Genomic DNA, 20,160 nt, shown 5'->3' on the forward strand with positions numbered 1-20,160 from the left:
AGAGTATAGCCTACAGCCATGCTAGCAGCTCTGTTTAGGCTGTACTGTAGGCACAGCTGTGCTTTGAGCTATATGTTAAAGTCAGTATGCTAACATGCTCACAATGACAATGTTAACATGCTAATGATTAGCGGGTACAATTTTTACAGTGTTTACCATGTTTAGTGTGTTACCATGCTAAATGTTCTAATTAGCACTAAATATCAAGTACAAGGATGTAAGTGTTTTTCAGGTATAGATTCATAAACCAAAGTATTAAAATGTTTGACCTGATGGGGATGTCCAAAGTTAGTACAATCCATCCTAAGGGGAACATAGATGTCTGTACTAAATTTCATGGCAAGTCATCTGGTAGTTGTCAAGACATTTCACTTCAAAGCAGAAAGGTTTCTCTCATGGTGGCCCTAGAAGTTTGTGCTAATCCACCCAGTAGATGTTGAGATATTTCATTGGATAAGTGAAACCTTGATCTGCAGGTGATGCTAAAATAATTAGGATTCATCCTCTGGGGATGAAGAATGTCTGTACTAAATTTTATGGCAATCCATCTAATAGTTTTTTGTCTGGATATATTTGTCTGGACCAAAGTGGTTGACTGATATGTTGTTGCTTTATGCTGGTTGAGCAAACAACCAGTGTTTTCATTTTTCTGGAGAAGACAGTCTTGATTTCCCATAATAGAAGCAACATGTAATGCAATGACATCTTTAAGAATGTAAACAGAAGATGCAGAGTCCAGTTTAATTATAAAGACGACATTTGTAGGCTCTTGTCAATACCCTTGTGTCCTACCATGAATTCAGAGCACTGTAATCCATCTTCCAAGCTGCATTGTAAGCTGTATCACCACCTGCCTCAGGGCATAGGGCTTTGTTGAAGAGCCTGGATATGCTGCCTTGTGTCTCACTGACTTTCAGTAGAGAGGAAATATCTTCTTGAGCCTAAGAGAAATAAGGGTCAAACACTATTTATGGACGGAGAGCATGGTCAAAGGTTTCAGTTTCTGACAGACAGTAATTCCCGTGGCTGTATCAGCAATTTGGTGGAAGCCAGCCTAGTCTTGTTCATTTGGCTTTTTGGAGTAGCTAGTCCTTCAGGGTATTTTTTCGCTGACAGAACAACTGTTGCCCTTCCTGGTGCTGGGTATCATTTTCTGTGAAGGTACAAGCATCAGATGCAGGCATTGTATCAGATTTTGCTGTGATATCTAACAATATATTTTTAGAAATATATATATCTGCAAATTACTAAATAATATATAGCATTAGTAGTATTAGTAGTGTCAGTTAGCATTACAAACAAGTTAAACTGATTTTTATGGTGCTGTAGAGTATGCTTTGAAATTAATTGCATGGAGGAAATATTTTTGATGAATTAATCAGTTTTCTTCCTGTCATTATTAAGGAAACATTTTTTCACCAGTCAAACTAGAATGACAAAGTCAAAAAACAAAAAAAAGGGTGTCTTGCCAAACACCTGTGGTAGAGGTTAATGTCACAACTGCAGAATACACAAATAATTAAAGAGATAGAGTTGGTCACACATTATTTTAGATTCTGTTTCATTTGCTAGATCTACCTCAGTAATGGTGCAGTGGAAAAGTCATTTTAAAAACAGAGTTAAAGTGCTTCTGTTCACCATGTAAGCAGTAGCCCTGCAGGTATTTACCAGAAATGATTTACAAACATAAGTGAATAGATGTGACAAAATGTTAATTTGGATTTGACATTACCAATTCATATTTTTAGGTTGCTCCTGAGTTCAATTCCTATCTTCTAGCTTAAAAATCCGTTCATCCATTGTGAGTCTGACAATGTTACATGAGTGCATTGCTAAGTCGGTGGAGTACTCTTTTAATGCTATGCCTTTTTGTGTTTTGTCTGACTACTGATGCTTCCCTGTCGCCTGAGTAGACCCTTAATAAGGACACTGAGTACATGTCCATCACTGAGCAAATGGCAGCATATTTTACCTTTCTGGGTTTCTGTATTAATGCACCGCTCACTGATGAGGTCTCAGGGGGGCCTGAGTCTGCAAGATGCAGAAAGAGGAAAGGGAATGATGGATTGTATTATATTTGGAGTGGACACTTCAGAAAAATCCTGTTCAGATATACACTGCTCATGGTCTTTACATTGGATGTGAAAGGATATGTAGAATATATAATCTTTTAGGATGTTAGGATGTTTTTTATTTTTTTAATTTATTCTTGGTCTTTTTACACTGCAAATCGTTTGGTTTGAAGGTTGTTTTCAGACTATGGTGAGGTCCATGAAAACATGAAAACACGGGTCTTGAGTTCAAATTATGTTAACTTTGGTGTTGCTGTGAAAGCAATATACTCAATAGACAGGATTTAGGAAATACAAGCGGGGTGGGAGTTAAGAAATGAGTAAACATTTACATCCACAAAAACAAACACTTGCATATACATACACACTTTCATGAAAAGCCTGCATAAATACATAAACAAGCACAACCTTGCAGCCCAACAAAATCAGAATGCTGAGGGTTATCTGCTCGCATTGGGCAGTGTGAGACCACCAGGAATACGTTGACTGAGGCAGCATGCTGTTGGCATCCACTGCTTATGAGACACTGTTAACACACTCTCAGCACTGATAAGGGAGTAACTGCAGATAAGGGAGATGAAAAGGGTGAAATAAAGGCACTAGAGCTTTAGCTGACATTGAACTCAAAATGAGAATCCAGTGTAGACTTGGGGTCTGGGGAAAAACAAATGTCAGAGTAAAATAGTTTGCTAGCTGCTTTTGACAGAAGTGAGAAATGGGGAAACAGTAAAGTAGGGAGAGAGAAGAAAGAATACTGTAATGTTCACATATCTGTCTTGTATTCATGACCTGTGGTAACATGAATGACCATCTTGTTGGTAATTAAGTCAAATGATTGTTTTGCATGTTTGAATATTAGCCAGAGAATATGTGTCCATTTCACAGGATGAGGTTTGTGGTGCAAACACATTTCTATGCTGGCATTTTAGTATTTTAAGATGATTGAGATTTAAATACATATGTGTGTGGTAGTGGGGAAGACAAAAAGAGAGACACACAGACATGACACATGGACTGTGGCTCAAAGCACTTCTATTTGGCCTAATCTCTTTTCCCCTCGAAATGGAACAAAGAAAGAGAGATAAAAAGAGGCCATGAAATATGTCTGTAAGCAGTTAAGCTCAAATATGCTGCCACAGACTCTCCTCAATCCTATCAGGTCAAAGCTTAAGTGCCACTGGCCCAGCCCTTCTTGTTTATTTGCTAACTCAAAGTACCAAAATTAACCTAGCACTAATATAAGCACTCACAGGAAATGGAGCTCATTTAACCATTTTCGTGCACCCTAGCTGTCTACGCACTTTAATTTCAAGGTTATGGTTTTAGCCCACTTGGTGTATTGACACTACAGGTAAATCGAAGGCCCATTGTTAAACACACACACACACACACACACACACACACACACACACACACACACACACACACACACACACACACACACAAAATAAAAACATAACCTGAATATGGTGTTCAGTTGAACATGAGGAGGCTGAATTTGAATAAACCTGTGCGCTTATTCACCTTTTAAAATTTATTGTATCTACAAGGACATTAAGATGCATTATGTTCTGCCAAATGGAGAACACTACTCCAGTATAGCCTTCAAATGTGATTTCTTTTTTCCAAGGGCATTCACACTACATTGATGTTTATGAAGAGGAGAGAAAAGAAGCTTCTTTTTCTAGTGCAAGACAAACTTTCCTGCTCCCCAATGTAAGACTCTTGACTATTTCTCTTTTCTTAAGGAGATGTTGCAGGTCCTGCATGGCAGGGCAAGCAACCAGACATAAATGTTAAACAGGAGAAATGAGAGAGAAGCGTTTGTTGTTGTTGTCAGACAGGATGCTCTCGGCAGAATTAATTAACAGCATATTCCATATCCATGTCTTATATCTCCATTTTCACAGATCAGCTCAAAGCATTAAGAACCTGACCACTATTCTACCACGAACAGAAAGACACTCTTCATCTCATGTATCTTCATACCAAATAAGTTCACATGTACACATTAAACATGTACACAATGAAAACTGACTTTTAACTTCAGTCATACTTCTTTCAGGGATGTTAACCTATTGTACATAGCATTTTATCATCATCAGTAATCTTCACATACATCAACACTTAATTTACCCTCTGTTACCACTTTTAGCATGAAATCTGTCTAATTACAAATAGAAAGATACTGAGAGAACCTAACAAACAACCACATTTCAACACATTGGAATAACATAACACATTACAGTAGCATATGAAACACATTACAATAATTAACGGGAGCCTCTTACACTGCCAAAGGCAGAGAAAGAGGTGGGAATTCACTACATAAATACTAGGCCTTTTTCAATCTGTGTTTTTGTCTGTACTTCTCTTCTTGTGAACTCATGAATTGTCATCAGTTGTAGCCCAAGAACTGTTCCAATTCAAAGTTCACATCCAGCGGACTACAGACCAAATGCCCGGATGTGTACTTGCTCATTTTATTGAGGATACATCGGGAGCTGACTTGTGTGGACTTGGGACACCCAAGTATCCCAGAATGCATTTCACACCAACTGGCAGCAATGATTGAAATTTTGATCCAGGCTAAAAGCTGTTGTAGTTTTCACTGTAGGACTGCTAATATGTCACTTTATCAAGTTTTAATATTTTTTCAGGTGAGAGAGTAACCATTTAGATTCCCAATATGTGGTCAGTTTATCCAAATAACACCTATTTGGAAATTTGCTCTGACGTTTTTGAAGATGCGAGGAGCCGCTGGCCGGATGAGACCAGCTGTTTATCTGGGCTGCCAGCAGCCCAACTCCTGAGCCGATCGGCCAGTCAACGTCCATCATCATCCCAGGGTGAACATGATCCGATGAACTGATCTGTGCAGCTCTTTGGTAATTTACTGCTGGCTCTAATGTCTCCGTAGCATTCTGATATATGATATGATTCCTTTTGGAAGATAAATGTTGGTCTCAGATGAAATCTAACAATTGTAGCTGCCACATTAGTTTGTCTGAATGTAAAATGAGGCTTCATGTTTGTACTGGACAGAACAACAGCGCTGCCTCTGGGGCTCTATATGCACAGATATCACCACATTTCAGTAAAAATAAATGTAGTAAAATGAACAGATCAGTCTTTATTAAATTTTGTTTTATTTTATTAAGCTACATAACAGTTAAGATTGTTATTATAGTTAAGACTGAGTAACATAATTTACTGCATCTCTCTATTAATGAGGTTATTTTTTTGTGAGAAAAAAGTGTTAGTGGAGCCTCAAATTGAGATTATTTTGTCACAGTACAGTCAAGTAGTTGTGTTGAAGGTAAGCTGCTGCTGTCAGCAAGTACGCTGCTGTTCCAATTGCAGAATGATCGTACTGCGTCCTACTGTCCTTGGAAGTTTGTACTACTAAGTCAAACTTGCCAAGTCTGAACTAACAAGTACGCAAGTCTGAACTTGGCGTACTTGGTATTGAGAAAGACCCACTTTCTGTAGCCATATTAGCGTTAGCTTCATGCCAGCCCTCTATCTATTCTCCTGTTAAGCAGGAGAAATGATGAGAGAGAAGCGTTTGTTGTTGATGTCAAACAGGACACTCTCGGCAGAATGACGAGAGGCTAGCAGTCCCTGGGCAGAGTTACAAATGCTCAGCTACTGCCCTCTATTGGCCTGGACAGGATAAAACACTGATCCATTTAAAATCGATAAACTGAATTATACCAAAAATAAAGTTAATTTTGCACCAAAATAAGAGAAATACACAAACCAAAAATGTGACTACATTTCATGTGGGTCACAGAGTCTATACCATATAGCTGATGCATAGCAATAATTGTCAAAATATGTTGGATATTTTCTAGGATCAAAATATCTAGGATTATTTTCTGGCATGGTAGAGAATGTGGGGAACTCTGTTTAAGTTTCCATGCCGTGTGTTCAAAGGAGTTCCTGTACGGCAGTGGAATAAGAAAGCAATCCTTCAGCACAAGGCAGACACAACCCTGGGTTGGTGCACATGCACTTCGGTTTACAACAACATTGCCAGAAGCAAAAGCTACAGCAGCTGCTACAGCATCAAAGCCAGTGTGCAACTTGAAAAAAGTCTTGTGTGAGTCTGAAACATTTTTGTTGTCCTTTCTTGTACTATAAATGGGAAATACAATTGATTTTGGCATGATGGCCCTGTTCTGATACATAGTCCAGTTCACTTCTATGGATAAATGCAAATTGAGGACATACAGTATGAACTCAGTAGGCCTGCATACATCTCACAAAGTGATCACATTGGTAGAATGTTTTAGGTCTCTAGTTTGAGGGCAGTAAACTGGCGCAACTGGGCGTGAACAACCCATTTCATCTCAGGCTGTAACCAAAATGTTCTTTGAGTGCCATGACTTTTGTCTATTAGTGTACTGTTGGTGTATGTCACATGAACTAAATGCAAGATTTCTGTCAAACAAATTTTATTTTCTAATTCAAACTCAATATTTATTAATAATTAGTATATCTTTGGGTAATTGATGGAGTAATAAGGGTCATCATGCTATGGTTCAGGGTCCATCTCTATCAAATACTGTATCGTAGGGAACATCTCTAACATCATTGGAGTGACGCATACTGGTCCTTTATATATGTTTGATTGTTTTAATTGTTTATATTTTGTTTACAAGGATGATTAAAAATGTGTCTGTTTATCTACACAGATTCACACATCTTTTGGTATGAATGTTCTTAATGAAACATATCAAAGCTTTTACAAGCGACAGAGTCAGTACCACAGTTCATATCCAATGATGTGTGTGTAACAGCGTGTATTGTCCAATGAAAAGTGAGCTACCTTCTTTGCATCACTATGCACTCTTATGGGACGTGCAGTGGTGAGAAAAATGATGTTGGGCTTGGTGGGTTTAAATAAAACAGTGAGGATGGGAAATCATTTTCATCTAGGCGCCAGAGAATGTGGGGAACTCTGTTTTCAGTTTCCGTGCCATGTGTTCAAAGGAGTTCCTGTATGGCATTAAAAGTAAGAAAGCACTCCTTCAGCAGAAGGCAGATCCTACTCACAACCCTGGGTTGGTGCACATGCACTTCGGTTTACAAAACATTGCCAGAAGCAGCAGCTACAGTAGCTGCTACAGCATCAAAGCCAATGTGCGACCTTAAAAAAGTCTTGTGTCAGTCTGAAACACTTTTGTTGTCCTCTCTTGTACTATTAATGGGAAATACAATTGATTTTGGCATGATGGCTCTCTTCAAAGCTGTTTCCCTGCCCAAGAGGACTACCCTCTCCTATTAGACTGGGCAAAAAGGATAGCACTTGGAGTAAAGGCAGACATCACACTTGTCTGTCTTATAAGTATATGCACATATGACAGAATAGTAGAGGAATACATTTTATGTTTAAGTGCTTGGTGTATCACGGCTATAGCTGTAGTCCATGAGATAGCTTAACTTAAAAAAAGGTTTTCTGTTTTTTGATACAGTAAAGGCTGCTGGCTAGTAAATGTGGCAGTTATCAGCAATTGCAGCTAAGAGCAAGAAGCGGTGAGCAGCAGCAGTGTCTTAAATTGAACAACATACAGTACATGTATGAGTGAAGGCTGGGGTGGTGAGCGGTCAATACCTTGCAGCTTACAGCAAATTTGAAGATACTGGCCTCTTAGTAGCAACAACATTGGATAACATCAACAGTTGCAATTACAAATAATGTCAAAGGAGCTATATATATATATATATATATATATATATATATGTAGAGCTCCTATTTTTCATTAAAATATTTTATTGTCCATTTCACCTGAATTGCTGCTAGGAAACTGCTTGGGTCCAGATTTAGTCTGTGAGCTATATTAGCAAACACTACAACAGGACATTCAATTAAAAACATTAAAATAACTGTCATTAGGTTATACCTAAATCAGATTGATGGATTTAGACATGCACTGCACAGTGGGGATGGGAAATAATGCCTTCAAGATGTTATAACCAAAACATAACCTCCCTAAACCAATTCCTAAACCTACTTGCCAAACCTCATGCTTGAAAATAGCATAGTGTAAACTTACTGTATGCCAACACCTCCCCATTGCTGACCTACTACTTAATTATAACCATCTCTGTATGAATAAATGTGTGTGGTGGTGTTCTCAACACTTGTTCAAACTTGCAGCATCTGAGATCAATTAATTTTGTGATTGTAATGCAGTCATGAAATATTTATTAACACACCATTAGAATGGAAATATTTCCCGAAAGGACATACCCAGCCCTTTGGCTGCAGATAAGGCTGGATACATCAAAAAAGACTCCCTCTTTTATCTTGTATGAATAGATGTTTACACAAAAACACTAAAAAGTAGTTTGCACAAATTAAAATAATAATCCTTACCTTTTATAAAGTATTATGACCGCACATAATGATGTATGTAATGAAGCAAGGGACCACGGTATGCCTGTTGGCTCAAAACCAGGAAACACATAAGACTCAGTTGGGGATATGATGGTTTCAAAAAACAAGATCAGGACTTTTCCTTTTCTTGGACATAAATTCAAGCACCAAATAATTTTAATGTCTTTTGTTGATATTGTAAATTATTACAAAACTTCGCTAACTTTATAAAGCCAAGATATATTTGACTGGAGGGTCTGGCCCCTCAACATCTGTCCCCCTGATGAGGTCATGGTTAGATCTGGTTACGGGGGGGGGGGGGGGGGGGGGGGGGGCTGTTACTGTAGAGACTGATAGCAATTCCCTGTTTGACAAAATACTAACCACAGTAGAGTGTGCTGAGTTTAACCACAAATGAATCTGAACAAATATATATCACTGCAAGGATGATATTTGTTCTGAAGTCAACTGCAATGTCTCGGTCGGTTTACCATTTATAATATCAAATACAATGTGAGTACGTCTGCCTCTCCACTTTCACCCTTGTCCTCTTCATCTCCCTCTTCCTCTACTCTTGCATATGCATTGGTATGTATGATGAGCATCCACTGGGAGCAACACATCACCATTATTCATGGAAAGAGTACACCTCAGAGCCAGACTGACAGATCAAAAGATGTTGATGATAGGTGGGGGTAGTGGTGATTGGGGTGATGAATGGCCCCATCTTTTGGAGATTGCTATACTGAAGTTTGGGGACAGAGTTGTTTTCACAGTTCTCCTTGCAGTTAGTTGTTTTGGGCTACAGTTGCCCAACCCTATAAATCTATTAAGAGAGACTATAGAGATACAGAAGTTGGATATCATTGTCTCTCTTAAATAGCCACATGTTTTTATCTTCTTAGGTGCATTTGACAGAATGGGGGGACAATGTTCTCTACTTATAAGTAGTCTTTCTGGTGACATTCAAGAGCCAGAAAATATCGAGACAGGTCATAAAAATTCTATGTTCTTTGCTTTTGTAATTTTCTAACTGTAAGGGAAGCAAACTGCTCTCTCTACTATACCCTCTTTCCCCACAGCCAATTGTTTTGGATTCATTCATCAGGAAGAGTGAGACTGAGCCATCAGGGGAAGCGTTGGCAGGATCGCTGTAGAGATGAAGCAATATTGAATTGATGGAATCATTTAAATGCCAGAAAAAAAATAGAATGGAAGAAATAACACAGTACAGCTTTTCTACTGTGTCTAAATGGGACAGCCTAGTGGCTTATGATGCATATCATAATCTCTTATCTTTTCTTAAAAAAAGAAAAAAAAAATTAAAAAAGGGCTATTTTGGGGTATATGCCTTTATGCATCTGTGCATGTATTTTTACTACATCTTGAGTGTCTGACACTCATTGCAAAGTGATTTTTACTTTAAACTCTTATGACATGCCTGCCATTTTCACTTTGTCACTCTGTGTCATAGCCATTGACCCAAACAAGGAGGCAGTGGAGGATTTGATGCAGAGGTTCCAGGACAGTTTTCGTGTTCCCAACACGCCAACAGATATGTCTCACTACCAGCATGTCATGCACAGTTCATCTACAGGCCGCCGGAGGGTCCCCAGCCACACCAGAGGTAGGACAAAAAGTTATTCAAAAAATAATAGTTTTGTTGGCTGAATGTAATAGACCTTGCAAGCAAGATGACTTACAATATCTGCACGTTCTCTTTCATTTTACTGTGTATACTGGACAATGTTTGCTGACTGGTTTGGGGTGGGGGTATTTGCTCTTAGAACTACATTTTAATAGATGCATACATTCATGGGCCAGTGTACAATATAAAATATGCACAAGGTCACATGTTTGAGCTATTTCCACTCAGCCTTACTGGATGTATAAACTAAAGTGTGCATTTTCTTTCCACCCACTAACGCCCTAGCAGATAATATAACCATTATTTTGTTGTACATTGTTAATGCTGTCCAGGTAGCAGTTGGTTTGCATTGATTTAGGTGAATTCATTTCAGTATGACAGATAATACAAATTCACATATAAGGGGAATCTAGATGTTCCAGTTCATTTGACCTGTATACCTTTGTAATGAGGGAAGGAATACATGCAGACACTGCAAAAAAAAAAAAGAAAAGCCAACTCTCTCACATATATTTGAAGCTATACTCTCTCTAGCTGGGTGTTATAACCAGTAAGCAACCATGCCATTATGGAGACCTGTCAAATTGCTTTGAAGACAATGTTTCCCAGTGATTTCACAATTAATTAGTATCTGTGACATAACACTTTGTTTACCATTTGATATATGTGGAGCTTATTGATATGTTGATTTTCTTTTACATCACAAAACTGATGAAGACACCATGCATAGTGTAGGGGGTTAGGCGCACAATTAATAAAGTAGAAAGTGTACTTCAGAGCCACATTCATAATATGGGAGTGAGCATGCATGCAACTACTAACATGGTCATCACTCAGGTTCACATCTTGCATTGAGACCACATACCCCTGTGTCTACTAGATAGGGTTGCATCTGCCTTGTGTGAGTGCATAAAAACAGTTTAAGCATCACTTAAATTCAAAATATAAAAGACAATTATTCAATTTATTTAGAATAGAAAGATTACCCTTTGTCATATCACATCTAAAAAGGAATCTCTCTATACTGTTCTAACCTTTGTCATTTAGTGCTTACATATTTCATTATAATTGCTGTCAGCTTACTCTGTTGGCTTTCTGTTTCATTAAACATCAGTGAGAGAACTGTTTCAAACTATGCTCGATGCAGTTTTGAGATGTGACACACTGGTGACACCACCCTCTCCACAGCAATAAATTAAGCTCATACCATAAACATTCCCAATAATTTTAATAAGACATGTTGTAAAAATGCATCCTGTGTCATTGGTTATACCTTTATGACCAATGAGACATTAACATTGAAAATGAGACATTAACCATGATGAGTTCACGTACCCTTGAGAGATAACTTACCTCTTGATCACTGTCATATTCAAAATGCAAAATACAACACTGAGCAATTTTGCACATTATGCATACTTACTTATGTGGGGATTTTCATTATTTCCAGTCACATAGCCAGTCGTTGAGAGTCTATTCTTTGTAATCTAGCTTGGTTTGAGCTGTTTGCTGTTTAAGAATTCACTCTGTAACATGAAATGGTTCCACGTATCAACCTTCTGAGCAGCTGATGCCTCTAATATTAAATGCAGGTCAAGCTCCTCAAAACTCTGTGAAGGACACTGCTGAGAGATGTCCTCTCTGTGGTGATGCTGACCTCTCATCCACTAATCGGAAGACCGGCAGTTCGATCCCCGGCTCCTCCAGTTCACATGTCAAAGTGTCCTTGGGCAAGATACTGAACCCCAAATTGCTCCCGAAGGCTGTGCCATCGGTGTGTGAGTGTGTATGTGAATGAGCATTATACACAACAGGTAGTTCCGACCAAGTAATCTGATTGGTCAACTAGACATTTAGAATATGATCAAATCAGCATGACAGCACGCCTAGCCATGCTCAAATGAAAAATGCCTCATCACTAAAAATATTACTCCGCCATTCATTAGAACTGTAGGCCGTGATGTCATGCTAACAACAACAGTCACTTCTGGGTAGACAACTGGCAGTTGATTTGAGTTGCTGAGATAGGTGAACTTGGCAAACTTGTTTATTCCTGTTGTCATTTTCAGCCATAACTGTAACGTTTGAATATATATCATTAAACATGGTGGTCCAACCTATCTGATGTTTCTGCTGTGCTTATTTTATGTATTGTTTTGCTTTGCTAGTGTAGTTGGTTTGTTTTGTTTTGTGGGGATCAGTGGTAAAACTGAGCAGACTTTTGATTTGTCTTTTATGTTTGTGAAACTGGATTGAACTGAACTGATTAGGGGTTGTGGGGAAAACAAAATGGATCCTTCACCAAGTGGATTTAACTCTGAGACTGTGGGACAAGTTACACACACACACTTACACACAGTGAACAACTCGAACCCTTCTCCACTCTTTATCATTGTCCAGCACCCCCATACACAACAAGATTTAACCATTTTCCCTTCAGTTGAGAGTATATTTCACTCTAGCATTCTCCATAAGCTATGCCAGTGAGTTGGTGACACAACGCTACTAGCTTAAAAATGTCTGTGAAGTTCGCAGACATAGTAGCTAAATCTGTTCATGGAAAAAAAATATTTCAGTGGATTTCTTAGTTACAACAAGATTGAGCTAGCAAAGCAGTTTTGTGTTTAGAAATGTGGTATTTATTCAGTTTGGGAAATCCCATGATCTCTAGAAAGCATTAGCTCAAGTTGGCTGGCTGACACAACAGGGACTAGAAATCCTCTCTGTTGCTAGGTCGTTACTAAGGGTCAGCCTGCTTGCCGGAGTAGTAAACTAGGTTTCATTACACAGGACTCTACAGACGTAATTGATTGTTTTCCAGATATTAGTCATACCCCATGTATTTCCATGGAAATGGAGATAACACTAGCAAGAAGTTTTTTTTATTTTTAGAGAGAATTGCCCCGCAATATGAATACATTTTGTTTATACCTTTTATTTTGGTGGTAACTGTTGTATAATTGCAATATTACATGAGAGAGTGTGCTTTACCGTCATTGTTGGCACAACAGTGATGTGGTCAGGAACGAGGTGCTTGCGCTGAGTTCCGTGCATGGCAGTCTCTGCCATCAGTGTATGAATGTTTGTGCGAATGGGCGAATGTTGGCATGTAGTGTAAAGTGCTTTGAGTGCTTGGAAGACTAGGAAAGCGCTATGTAAATGCAGTTCATTTACCATCTCCTTTGAGGGCCTAAAATTAGGAGTGTAAATGCGACCTCAGTGCAAAAGCATATAGGCCAATACAACAAAAACTATAATGGGACAAATACTTAAACTGAGAAGGAGACTCCATTAGTTGGAGTGATGTTAAAAAGGGGAAACTTGATTGGTCAAGCCCAGAAGGTAAGTGCTGCATAAATGCATCAAGAAGAGACCGAGAGGAAAGTCGATTGTGTTAGGCAGATGCTTTTCTTCTCCATATTACTCAATTTGGTGGACCTTTTTTTTCATACTCTGCCATGGCTACATTTATCTTGCATTTTCCTGTAGCCCCTATGTATATTTACATGTTTACATGTGTGGTGGTAGAAAAGTAGATTAAGCTTACACCATGTCAACACAGAAAGTGTAGCATGAGCAGCACATTTAGCAGAGCATCAGCGAGGGCTCCGTCTTTGTGTCAACACTGGAGGCGTTCAGGTGCAGAGCATAGGTCATCCACGTTTTGGAAGAGCCCAATACACAATGACTGTAGTTACATGTGTAAAACAGAGAAAAATAGACTTGAAGCCTAAAAATACATCTCCATTGGTTGTGGCCTTGGCATCAACTCAACCATGACAGACAAAACCTGCCAGCATTCCCAAAAACATCTTAAAGCTGAAATTATTTTAGTCATTGTAAATCTATAGGCTTTGATCATCTTATCCTTAAAACACTCTTGGGAAATGGGCCCTGGGCTGGCAAGTTCCAAGGAGAGGGTTAATATGCCTTATGCAAAGTATACTTTATATATGGTATGCTGTCATTAGCCTGGTTTCTTGTGCCATGTTGCTGAGGTGCGACACGAGTAACAAGGAGGTAAAATCCCACTATTGAAAACAGAAACAGTCTGAACACAAGAGGATAGCTATTGTGCTCAACGTCTGAGTGGGAGGAGGAACAGTAGGTTCTTAAGATATGATGCATGGGCAATCAACTTCCAGCTGCACACACAACAATGTTTTAAAAAGCACACTTTTTCCCCCCATGATCCTGAGAGATGGGGGAGAAAGCATGCGACTAATGGCTGATCAGTGAGTGAAACAAAAAAAATAAAGGAATAATATAGAGACACATATATTTGTACCTGGTTTTCAAGCAAAACTGTCTATAGTTTGCTAAGCAAAATACCTATGTTAATTTGATTCATATTGACATTACGAGGACAACACATCTCAATATCTACTCAGCTGGAAAACTACACTTACATTAATGTCTGCTCAGTTAAACCCTGCAGCTGCTCATCTGCTCTTCTTCTGGTGTTCACAAGTTGCTTTGTGGCAACATTCCTTACTTCCTTGTCTGCATGTATTGCCCTAGTTTCTTGTCACACCCGTTTATACCTGGAATCTCAGAAAATATTGGCTCATGGACAGATTTTGTAGATATAGTTACTACCTTCGCTTTCCTCTCTTCCAACCTTAGCAGTCACTCACAGCACCTTATCTCAAAGCATAATCAGAAAGATAGCCATATTTAAAATTGCTGTCAGCATGCATAATTCATAGATATACAATTATGCACATTGATAACAATTTTAAAAGGAGGTTGAAATACTACCTGGCCTGCAATCTCATGGCATCCCATGACACCTAACAAGCTGTCAGACACTTAGCCACTGAATTTCTTGGGTAAATAGGATAGCTATGTGATAATCAAAAAAGTCAAAGCCAAGCCAAATGGCCAGTCAGTTAAGTGGTGTTCAGAAGTAGCAGTGCTATAGCAAGCAAAATTTGTGTTATTTTTGCGTGCACTCCATCCATGTAAGTCATCCATTTGTGTGTGTAGTTTGCAAGCTTAGCCAAACAATTTCTAGCATGTTACCCAGAAGTAATGGAGTGGGCAGACTGGATTTCAAAAAGCAAAAGCATGCCGAACTGGAGATAGAGTGGGTAGAGTTGTCACTGAAAGTGAAAATGTGCGCCTCATGTGAACAGCATAGTAGGCATGATGCCAGCATTGAGCTGCACTCTCAAGGTTGCTCAGTTTAAGAAGAGTGGAGAGAAGGTTAACCCCCATCCTGGTATTGTAGATGTTGGTAGTGGCAGTAATGTTGATTGTCTGGAGATGTATTTTCCTTCATCTCCAGACCCATCAGCATAAATAAGAGACCAGTAGGTGAGAAGCACTTGTTTGTTGCTCTCTCCCCCACATTATGCTTGGTGCTAGGGGCAGAGCATTGGTCATTTATGGCTCAGAGTGGACAGAATTATATTTCCGGGATTTATGCTCAGTATACACAACAGAGTCTGTTGGAATTAAGAGGCTATTTCCTTGTGTCATTCTGTTAAGCCAAAGTCAAGCGTAGAGTTTGCAAGAAATGCTTGTGTAGATCACCCAAAATTGCTACCACTAAACCACCTGCAGAAGAAAAATGGCCACTTTCTCTCCAGCTGTAAATTGGGTTTGACAATGAAAGAATATTTCTGTACATTTTAAATAAGACACAAATCTATTAGTTTTGTATGTTTATTTCTCATATATCAACACAGTATTCTGTGAAACGCCTACATGGAACCCTGTTACAGTATGTTGTCTGTAATTGTTAAGCTAGCATTACAATATGTAACCACCATTGTTCTGCTTTAGCCATCATTCCAGAATAACTTTGAAGTCACAACACATTGGTTTTGTCAAGCATTAAGATTTGTCCTTAAAAATTCACTCCCTTATTTGCATGCACCTCTGTGCATGCTATTCCCTGCTGTGGTGTTAATGCATTTCCATGTGCTGGCTAGAAGCTGTGGTAGTGTTTTGATGTGTCACAAGGAATACTTTGGCTCATTACGATGAGGATAACCTTATGGTTATTATCTAGCTTTTCTCCTGTTTAATTGACGCTTTGAAGTAGCACATGAAAGTAGTTTGGTGCTGTTCTGTGTGTGTGTGTGTGTGTGTGTGTGTGTGTGTGTGTGTGTGTGTGTGTGTGTGTGTGTGTGTGAGAAAGAGAGAGAGTTTGTGTTCCACGGTGCTTGAATTCATTCTGTGTTCAGCTCCACTTTCAGCAGTCCTCAGTCTTCACTGCAGACAAAACACAGTGATTACAGCTTTGAGTCTGCAGCCCTGAGGCTCCTCTATAACAGGCCATATAGTTGATCTACTGCCAGGTCAAAGCAGTCAGTGACTCTATTTTTGTGTGTGTTTTGTGTTTGAAAGACCCTAACTAACTAACTATCGACCCATCTAACCATGTAATTTCTCTAATTAATTCTAAGTAATCCATTAATGGTCATAATATTGGTCATATATTTCAAAATAAGCAAATGATTTTGCACCCATTTTAACTCAGATTTTTTTTTAGCCCCTAGCTTCCAAAAGTTTTTGATGTTTGTTTCCTGCTGTCAAGAAGATGATGATCACCACAGTTTCCTGTAAATTAGCAAATCGGGTTGTGTTGTGATGAGGACAGCTCATAAAATTTGGTTTTGTGTTATGTTTTCAAATCTGAGTTTCAACTGTTTTTAATTCAAATAAAGCCAAAGTTCTGATTTTTTTTTGAAGAAGTGAAAATAATGAGTTATAGTATCTTGGTAAGGACAATACACACCACACAATTTATTGGACATCTTACTCTACATAAGCAGACACCTTAATCTAGTGAGCACAGTCAACTCATACAACTGTGATAATATGCCTAAATCTAATTAAAATCAGCATCACCAGGTTAAAGCATGCTTTTCTCTAATCCGTAACAGCAATCCTGCTTTATGAAGCATCTCACTGCTCAAAAAAAACTGCTTTTGTCACATGAAATTTCTGGCTATGTTCACATGAAAGATGGAATGGCTGCACTCAAGTCGAACTTGGACCGTGCAGACAACAAGTGTATGTGGACATGCCCACCAGCTTCCCTTACAGAAAAAGAGTGTCTCGATGCTTGTGTAGAAAGCCAGTCTGTTGTACTTAAGCTGTCTTTCCAAGGAACGCGGTCAAAGTTCAGTGGAGAGTGCATTAATTTTGCTCAGTTAATGATGAGGAACAATATTTATTAGTTTATTCAGAGAAGTGTGGCAAAGGGTGAGAATACTTCTGGCGTTGACAAATGGAAGGGACGTAGAGCAAATAGCCGTGCCATTGGGGTTTATACCCTGTCACAGCCAGTCATGTCTCTCCTGTCAGGCTGGGAAGAGCTACAGGGGCAGCTGGTGAAGTGGCTCTCATTTGGTTCTCATTGAAGTCATTGTGATGAAGTTTGGCTGGCTGAGTTTAAGCCGAAGCAGGTTAAAATCCTGTTTTTTCCCCCCATGCACTACTGTCCTTTGGTTATTTTCTGCATCATTTCATTGCTGACAACACACCCATAGTGATCCTAACTGTATGTGTGAATGTCATATAGGCTAGTCATGTTCAAGTCCTTTTAAAAAACAAGTAAAAAGAGCCAATGGTTCAATGGAGTTAAATTTGCTGGAATCAAACTCCAAATGGCTCTTTAAAGCCCCCCTTTAAGTATAATCTGTTGATACTATTGCTTAGTCCTGACCACAGTCTTTTGTACTTTGACTCAAAGAGTCTGGGGATATTCTCTGATGTTGCTTACAGCAGTGGTATCACTATTCAGGAGGCAGGTGATTTTGGATTGTAAGTGTTTTTTTTATAACAGTTTATATATTGGTATCATATTGTTGAGAGAAGATAAGGTAAGGGACTTTCACTGACACAAATGATTTAAAGCTGGAATGTGGGACTTTTGTCTCTCCTGTCTGGCAGTGAGAGTAATTACAAAAACACTAATGACATGTACTTACGTCATAGGCTCCTCATTTGGCAAGAGCTTGAATGTAACTGACGTTCATTTATATGTAAAAGTTTCACACTGCAGGTTTAATAAAATAAAGTTTATGTACACTTCAGGGACTCACTAGGAAAATAAAAAAAGAACATCACACACCTAGAAAGAAGTAACACAAATGACCTTAACTGCTATCAAAACAATGCTAAGTTGACCAATGACAATATGTACTGCTTGTGAAAGTTTGTGAAATTTTATACTTTAACAAGTTGAATGATTTTAGGTTCTTAGACTCAGAGTTGTTTCTAGCTTTTTGGGGGACCAATGCTGACTATGTTGATTCCCCCCGCCAAAGAAACAGCCTTGCTTAGCCTAGCTCCTCCACTTAAGAAAGGAGGTCTAGCTCAGTGTGTAATGTCAGCGAGGGTTACTGGGTTTGGATAGTTTTAGCCAAAAAGCTACAAATGTTCTGTGATTCCAATTTAACCTTCAATGTCCAATGTGTTTTGGATTGAGTTGACATTCTTATCTGCTGCTTGTGTTGTGTCTTAGAGTAATTAAAAAGCAAAACCACAGCCACTGAAATACTCTGTTTATTTGTAGGTCTTTCACATATTCTTTCCACTTTTTTTTAGGTTATTACAATTACCTTTGTCTGTACATCACTCAAAAGATATCCATAATGTTGCCAAAGGGATTTTATTTGCTGCTGGATATATTGATAGTTCCAGCCTAATTGCAGCTTTCAGCAGTGGTTGCCTTTTCATTTAAGGATTGCTTTTAAGATTTAATTTTATCAGGCCACAGCATGAATTATCCATTACTTGAGCTACATTACTCTGACCTTTTAACTTCCTTTGAGACAGACGGTACCAGACATATTTTCCACTGTCTTAAATATGGAGTAACTGAGGAGACTGAAGACCTTAGTGTTGTGTAAAATTGTAAAATTAAGCCTCACCTAATGAAGTTATAAATATGGCCTGTTCAATTTTCTCCCTTTCTACAGTGTGTTACAGAGTCAACTGAGAATAAAGCACCAGATTTGTCGAGTGTTTTCTTCACTGCCCTGCTGGTGAATGGCTCTACAATGACTGACAAACTGTTAGCTTATTTTTACGCTTCAAATCCATTTTACTTCATTTCACATATGCAACTACAGTGTTTGTGTTGTGCTCTGAGTGCTTCCAAAATGCAAGTGACCTACCCTCAACGTCGTACCTGAATGTCTTGTGTAGATACACAAACTGAGCACTAGCTGCTGCTCTGCTAACATGCCACTCTCACTACACCTCCTGTGTAGACACGGTGTTAGAGTCTAATGCTAAAAGCATAGCATGAGCAGCAGCAGTGGGTGCTCCATCTGTGTGTCTACACTGGAGGCGTTCAGGTACATTGATGAGCGTAGGTCATCTGCATGTTGGATTAACATAGAAGTGTACTATTCCATCAGACTTGTGAGACGAACAACTGAAAAACGGGGCTGAATCACTTTCTGTGTTGACACAGTGTAACAGACAAAAAGACAAACAATTAAATCCATCAATGTCAACTTTTTATCAACAATAAAAACAAGCTGTCAATTGAAAAGGTGGTGGGGACAAGTAGTTTTTTTAACTACTCGACTTTGGATGGCTGCAGTGGCTGGCAACACTTTTTTTGGGGAACAGCTGCTATCCTATGCCACCCTCTGTGGCTTTACCACTGCACAAGCTGGTTGATAACAGGTGAGAAAACAACATACTGCAGGGTGCCAAGGGCCACTGCATCTGAAATTACCCATAACAGCCTGTCACACCTTTTCAAAAATCACATATCTAAATTCTCTGAGTGGTCTCCTTACACTTAACTATTTGCTTATTAGTCTTAAATTGGCGGGTATGTTTTCAATGCAGGAGAGATGTGATAAAAAAAATATAGAGATGACTGAACAAACACTGAGCTCACTTGAGTTACAAGAGCCAAGTGGTGCCTTGCTAAGCCTACCACTTTTTCAAGTCCTTGCTCTCCCATATAAACGGGAAGCAACTCATAAATTTGGGTTGTAAAATGTGTCGGTGGGGCTTATATTGTGATGCCCTCTGTAATAACTTTTCAGCATACCTAGGTTGTTTATGTATAATAG

General features: G+C 38.9%; 1 protein-coding gene across 1 annotated transcript in view; it reads left to right on the top strand.

The window, feature by feature from the left end:
* The window catches only part of LOC137170519 (astrotactin-2-like), a 287,500-nt gene that overhangs the window by 105,558 nt on the left and 161,782 nt on the right, over nucleotides 1-20,160 (top strand). Inside the window, exon 4 of the mRNA XM_067573959.1 lies at nucleotides 9,932-10,084. Within this exon, the coding sequence (XP_067430060.1) occupies nucleotides 9,932-10,084 (153 nt within the window). The remainder of the gene's footprint in view (nucleotides 1-9,931; nucleotides 10,085-20,160) is intronic.

The sequence above is a fragment of the Thunnus thynnus genome, chromosome 19 (assembly GCF_963924715.1).
Source record: "Thunnus thynnus chromosome 19, fThuThy2.1, whole genome shotgun sequence".
Lineage (NCBI taxonomy): Eukaryota > Metazoa > Chordata > Actinopteri > Scombriformes > Scombridae > Thunnus > Thunnus thynnus.